At 33.2% G+C, this 6859-nt stretch overlaps 1 protein-coding gene across 1 annotated transcript; it reads right to left on the bottom strand.

Moving 5' to 3' along the window:
• Positions 1–932: 932 nt before the first annotated feature.
• Positions 933–6598, bottom strand: LOTGIDRAFT_173537 (hypothetical protein; the record flags this gene model as incomplete). The annotated part of the gene is made up of 8 exons (XM_009051289.1): positions 933–1105; positions 1347–1443; positions 2506–2616; positions 2804–2904; positions 3383–3604; positions 3894–4079; positions 4559–4628; positions 6506–6598. 8 exons carry the CDS (start codon positions 6596–6598, stop codon positions 933–935), a joined length of 1053 nt encoding a protein of 350 aa, XP_009049537.1.
• Between the last annotated feature and the right edge of the window lie 261 nt (positions 6599–6859).

Here is a 6859-nt window from a genome sequence, read left to right as displayed (position 1 = left end):
ATACACAACTGGTAACTATGGTGTGTGGGACCCTTTACTGTGATGGTTCTTTAAAAACACACAAATAGACAAGTCCAATGCTTAAACATATTAAACATACTATTGTCATTCTAATACAACTAACAAGATGTTTTTAAATTGAAGTAAAATTTTAAAAAACACAAACATGGTACCGGAAAACAAGATAAAAAATAAATAAATAAAAATAGAAATTATGAATTCAAGAAAGATACGACTATTTTCATGGCTACATAAAAACACAAAACATCATATTGAAATAAATTAATTCTCTTATACACCTGATAAATAAATCAACAACTATAATAGTCAACAATAATAACAATAAAAACATTTATTTTAGGACGGAATTAATACGCTGCTTAAAATATTGGATTGTGGAAACTTGTAGTCTCCTATCACTGTACAATGGAATCTATCAGGTTTTCTTTGTCAACCTGTCAAATCTTGTTAGATGTGATTAATGGTATAAACAGTAAAGGAATACGTTTATTGTTTTGTTTTTAAGAGTGACTAGTTCACAAGACAAAACATTACTTAACGTTACAGAAGAATGACTCGTTCACAAGACAAAAATTACATAACGTTACAGTATAGTGACTTATTCACAAGACAAAAAATTGTGTAACGTTACGGCATAGTGACTCTTTCACAAGACAAAATAATAGAAACACATAAAAGAACAGTCGAGGGAAGTTTTATACATCAGCAGTTTTCACTTAAACATAATCAGGGATATTAATATATTATAATAAATTTACTCGAGAGAACTCTCCCTGAGAGGCTTGCACCTAAGACGCCTCCACAAAGTGGCCACATTTTGAATTCTGCCTCCATGACTATCCCCAGTCTGTTCCCTATTTATATCCCCAGTCTAGGGAGGTTGACACCACTAGACAGTGAGTGTGAAGTAATCAAGAAAGTCTAGAGGTGTGTTTAGCAATGGGACTAAATGGTGGTGTTTTTTCTCTCTGTCTGTAAGCTACACTATAATATCCAGTACTATTCAGAGTTTTTTCTATTAAATTATGTAACTGTTCATATGTTATTCCCATTTCTTTTATTTCTCGATCAGAACAACATAGACCTGTAATTATACAATAGATCAACGTTTTAAAATACTTCACATTAATAGGAATTAGAGGAGGGAAAGGCGACACGAGTCCAACTCAAGGGCTCTGATTGGCTATTGTCGCTTGGGTACACTCCAATAAAATCCCTGATATACAAACTTCAATGGTACATGAATAGCAGCTATTGCAGTCAAGGTATAAGATGAAGTAATAGCTTGACATTGTGAAGATGATTAAATCTATGAAAAATATTACCCGAGGGATCACGATCTAACCCTGATGACAGTGGTCGTCGTAAAATATCAGCTGGATTGGTCAGAATATCAACTACGTCATGACAACCTTGCATTAACTGTAATATACACAGAATACACAATACAAAATAACATGTGCTGTATCTTAAAATATCGGCAATATAAAGGTAAACAGTTGGCAGCTAGTATAAATTTAGAAGTATTTCATAATGAATAGTCATAACTGCCCATGTATTATTGAAACGATCTTAGTGCTAGGGAATTCTAGAAACAGTGTTAGAAGTTAAAACCCTAGGACACCCTAGAAACAGTGTTAGAAGTTAAGACTCTAGGATATCCTAGAAACAGTGTTAGAAGTTAAAACCCTAGGATACCCTAGAAACAGTGTTAGAAGTTAAGACCCTAGGACACCCTAGAAACAGTTTTAGAAGTTAAGAGCCTAGGATATCCTAGAAACAGTGTTAGATGTTAAGACCCCAGGACATTCTAGAAACAGTGTTAGAAGTTAAGACCCTAGGATACCCTAGAAACAGTGTTAGAAGTTAAGACCCTAGGATATCCTAGAAACAGTGTTAGAAGTTAAGACCCTAGGACACCCTAGAAACAGTTTTAGAAGTTAAAACCCTAGGATATCCTAGAAACAGTTTTAGAAGTTAAGACCCTAGGACACCCTAGAAACAGTTTTAGAAGTTAAGAGCCTAGGATATCCTAGAAACAGTGTTAGATGTTAAGACCCCAGGACATTCTAGAAACAGTGTTAGAAGTTAAAACCCTAGGACATCCTAGAAACAGTGTTAGAAGTTAAGACTCTAGGATATCCTAGAAACAGTGTTAGAAGTTAAAACCCTAGGACACCCTAGAAACAGTTTTAGAAGTTAAGACCCTAGGACACCCTAGAAACAGTGTTAGAAGTTAAGACCCTAGGATATCCTAGATACAGTGTTAGATGTTAAGACTCTAGGACATCCTAGCACTAACATTTCGTTTCGAGAATACGCTTCCAGGTGTCTAGAAGAAGTATATCAATTATAAATGAGTAAGTATTTGATAATGAAAAGTGGTATCAGGTGTTTAGAAGAGTAAGCATACTATGTATCTGATATATCATACTATTTTTCTCTTTGAGTCTAAGATTGAAGTATAATCACTGACGTACTGACCTTTTTTAACTCAGTTTTTAAACTGACAGCATGACTGTGTCGTGAAAATAACGCTCTTTTATACTCATCGATTTTTCTTCTCTCAAAATTGGGACTTAAAGTTGGTGGTAGCTGAAAATATAAATACATATTACCATCTACTAGCCTGTACCTTATTGAACTACATTACAACTTACAGTACTGGGACAGGGAGTTGAAACGCTCAGTAGCGCACTGGTATCAAGATGAGAATTTCCTGCCTCATATTCAAAACCTGCCACATTACCTTAGATTACATTAGAAAGAAAGCTCTGTGTACCTGTGTGATGTAGATTATTTTATGAAGTTGAACCAACATCTGTACTATAGGATCTGTTATTTCTCTCAATCTTGAATTAGAGATGGACAGAGTTGCTGCCCCTGTAATATAATAATAATGTTATCTCATATCACTTTATTTTCTTGACTACAAGATGGTTTCATTGTTTGTTTGTTTTTCTATGTATGTTATGTTGATTTGTAATATGCCATATTGTACAACAGCGCCATGGAGCAGCATTTGCTGGATTATAGGCGCTATAGAAATAAATTATTATTATTATTACAATGGATATTCTTTCGTGGAAACATCCTGGATTCTATTTGAAGACAGGCTAGCAGAAATAGTGATTTACGGAATAATGAAAAATATACACCAAATTGATAATAAATGTGTATCCCACTTAATCTGAAGGTTTTAAATATAACGCTCTGTTTTTATTATTAACCCTTTAAAAACAATTCAGAATGATGCGTTTTTTAAAGTAAACAATGTAAACACTTACTAAATATTTCCTGTATTCTGCACAATGTAAATTGTAGAAACGTTGTGTACAATAAAACTAAGGAATATACTTACTAGATCTATCCTGTATTCTGGACAGTTGATTATTGGTATCAGTGGTACTCTGGGAACGTAATAAATGTGGTCTGGAGGCGACTAGAGATGCTACGTCTGGACTAGCAAGAACATCCTCGGTGTAACCTGGTTGGGTAGGCGTATTGGGAGAGGAGGTAGTGGACGTGTTCATGTTGGGAGATGGATCCCCAGAGCTCAGTCCTGAATCACGACTTGATTTCGCTGAAAAAGATTAAAATCATTGTCTGAACCCCGTATCTTTATCAATAACTAGAAGGGACAGTGATTCTCTTCATCCAAATAGCAGTGAACTCTGCTCAAACCTTATAATTTAATACTAGTTTGGACAGTGATTCTACCATGTTTCTCTATGGCCAGTATATCTTACAACAGAGATCAGGTAATAAATAACATTTTTATTGTAAACTAAACCTTACCATATGCTGGTATATTTAATAGTAAACTAAACCTTACCATATGCTGGTATATTTAATAGTAAACTAAACCTTACCATATGCTGGTATATTTAATTGTAAAGGAGAAAGGAGATCGGGTCTATTTCTGGTTCGATGGCGAGGATCTTTATTAAATGGTGGATGTTTACTAATTGGTTTGGTGCGTGATCTGTTACTACCGGCACTACTTTCCCTACTTTCGCTTCCACTACTCGGATTACTTTCATCATCACTGGTCCAAACTGGAAAAGTTGAAAAAAAAATACTGGATTACTGAATTCTTACTTTCACAAACGTAAAACTGTTAATCACCATTTCCATTACTAAATGACCTGCTGCAGTGGGTAATAGGTCATTAGGTACAGGTGCCCCCTATAAAAATGGTTCCCTCCATATTATTTCTTAAAAAAATATAAAATATGACTTTACGTTTTACTGTCGAAATATGTGCTTCAACACCCCCCCTCAACTCCCCCCTCTCCCAAAAAAAACCAAAAAAAACAAATGCACCAGATAAATCATATTTTCAAACATTTCTCGACGGAGAACTTCTCAGACACGCCTTTACAAATCCTCAGATTTGCCGAATCTAAACCTCAACAGATGTCCCTCTCCTCCAAAGAATAAATCTGACCCCTAATTTGTGAACCAGGCCCCAGAAACAATTATAACAGTGCTCAATAGAGGGAATAAGATTAAAGTGATGAGAACACCAGCTGACCTTTATCACAACCATCATCACCTTCTGTAGAGCTTGGATATCTTCTATATAATTCTATTTCTTCATAGCCCTGGTCAAATATAAACATAGTTTTACCTGCTAATATTCTATCTCTTCATAGCCCTGGTCAAATATAAACATAGTTTTACCTGCTAATATTCTATTTCTTCATAGCCCTGGTCAAATATAATCATAGTTTTACCTGCTAATATTCTATCTCTTCATAGCCCTGGTCAAATATAAACAAAGTTTTACCTGCTAATATTCTATTTCTTCATAGCCCTGGTCAAATATAAACATAGTTTTACCTGCTAATATTCTATTTCTTCATAGCCCTGGTCAAATATAAACATAGTTTTACCTGCTAATATTCTATTTCTTCATAGCCCTGGTCAAATATAAACAAAGTTTTACCTGCTAATATTCTATTTCTTCATAGCCCTGGTCAAATATAAACATAGTTTTACCTGCTAATATTCTATTTCTTCATAGCCCTGGTCAAATATAAACATAGTTTTACCTGCTAATATTCTATTTCTTCATAGCCCTGGTCAAATATAAACATAGTTTTACCTGCTAATATTCTATCTCTTCATAGCCCTGGTCAAATATAAACATAGTTTTACCTGCTAATATTCTATCTCTTCATAGCCCTGGTCAAATATAAACATAGTTTTACCTGCTAATATTCTATCTCTTCATAGCCCTGGTCAAATATAAACATAGTTTTACCTGCTAATATTCTATATCTTATTGGTCTAATATAAATACAGTTTTACCTGCTAATATTCTATATCTTATTGGTCAAATACAAACATAGTTTTACCTGCTAATATTCTATATCTTATTGGTCTAATATAAATACAGTTTTACCTGCTAATATTCTATATCTTATTGGTCAGATATAAATACAGTTTTACCTGCTAATATTCTATATCTTATTGGTCTAATATAAATACAGTTTTACCTGCTAATATTCTATATCTTATTGGTCTAATATAAACATAGTTTTACCTGCTAATATTCTATATCTTATTGGTCTAATATAAAAACAGTTTTACATGCTAATATTCTATATCTTATTGGTCTAATATTAATACAGTTTTACCTGCTAATATTCTATATCTTAATGGTCAAATACAAACATAGTTTTACCTGCTAATATTCTATATCTTATTGGTCTAATATAAATACAGTTTTACCTGATAATATTCTATATCTTATTGGTCTAATATAAACATAGTTTTACCTGTTAATATTCTATATCTTATTGGTCAGATATAAATACAGTTTTACCTGCTAATATTCTATATCTTATTGGTCTAATATAAATACAGTTTTACCTGCTAATATTCTATATCTTATTGGTCAAATACAAATACAGTTTTACCTGCTAATATTCTATATCTTATTGGTCAAATATAAACATAGTTTTACCTGCTAATATTCTATATCTTATTGGTCAAATATAAACATAGTTTTACCTGCTAATATTCTATATCTTATTGGTCTAATATAAATACAGTTTTACCTGCTAATACTCTATATCTTATTGGTCTAATATAAATACAGTTTTACCTGCTAATATTCTATATCTTATTGGTCTAATATAAATACAGTTTTACCTGCTAATATTCTATATCTTATTGGTCAGATATAAAAACAGTTTTACCTGCTAATATTCTATATCTTATTGGTCTAATATATATACAGTTTTACCTGCTAATAGTTTATATCTTATTGGTCTGATACAAATACAGTTTTACCTGCTAATATTCAACCTTTCCATAAGAGGAAGTATATCAATCATAAATTAGTTGCCTCCCTTTGCTTTTTTGTTACATTGTTTCATTCTGCCATCTTTGTCAATGACCTCCAACTATTGTAATCAATTAGAATTGTTAATCTGGTTTTTTTTTTTCGGTTCTGTAAAAAGTAATTACTGACCTTCAAGTCCACCTGTCTATCATTTCTACATCGTTCTATCAACCTGTCTAGCCTCTCTTCAGCATCTAAATATAATCGGTGATACTTCTCCATTTTCTGATTGGCTTCTATATAATTCCTTAAACAAAATACATAATATACCCTTAAGGGACAGTGTCACCATCTATTTGACCAATCCAGTGGCGGAGCCAAAAGGAGGGAGGGAGGGCGGCAGAGGGGGCTTTCGGCGAAGGGGGGCGAGATATCTGAGATTGTTCGAATCTAGTTATGAGATTTCCTACTGAAAAACTTGCTTTCGGCCTGGATTTCGGAGGGTTGATTTGTAGGAGGAAGAGGTATAGTAAGGATTTATAG

This window comes from Lottia gigantea (assembly GCF_000327385.1).
Source record: "Lottia gigantea unplaced genomic scaffold LOTGIsca_163, whole genome shotgun sequence".
NCBI classification, from domain to species: domain Eukaryota; kingdom Metazoa; phylum Mollusca; class Gastropoda; family Lottiidae; genus Lottia; species Lottia gigantea.
Note: the sequence above shows the minus strand (reverse complement) of the source record. Positions and strands in the feature narration are given on the sequence as shown.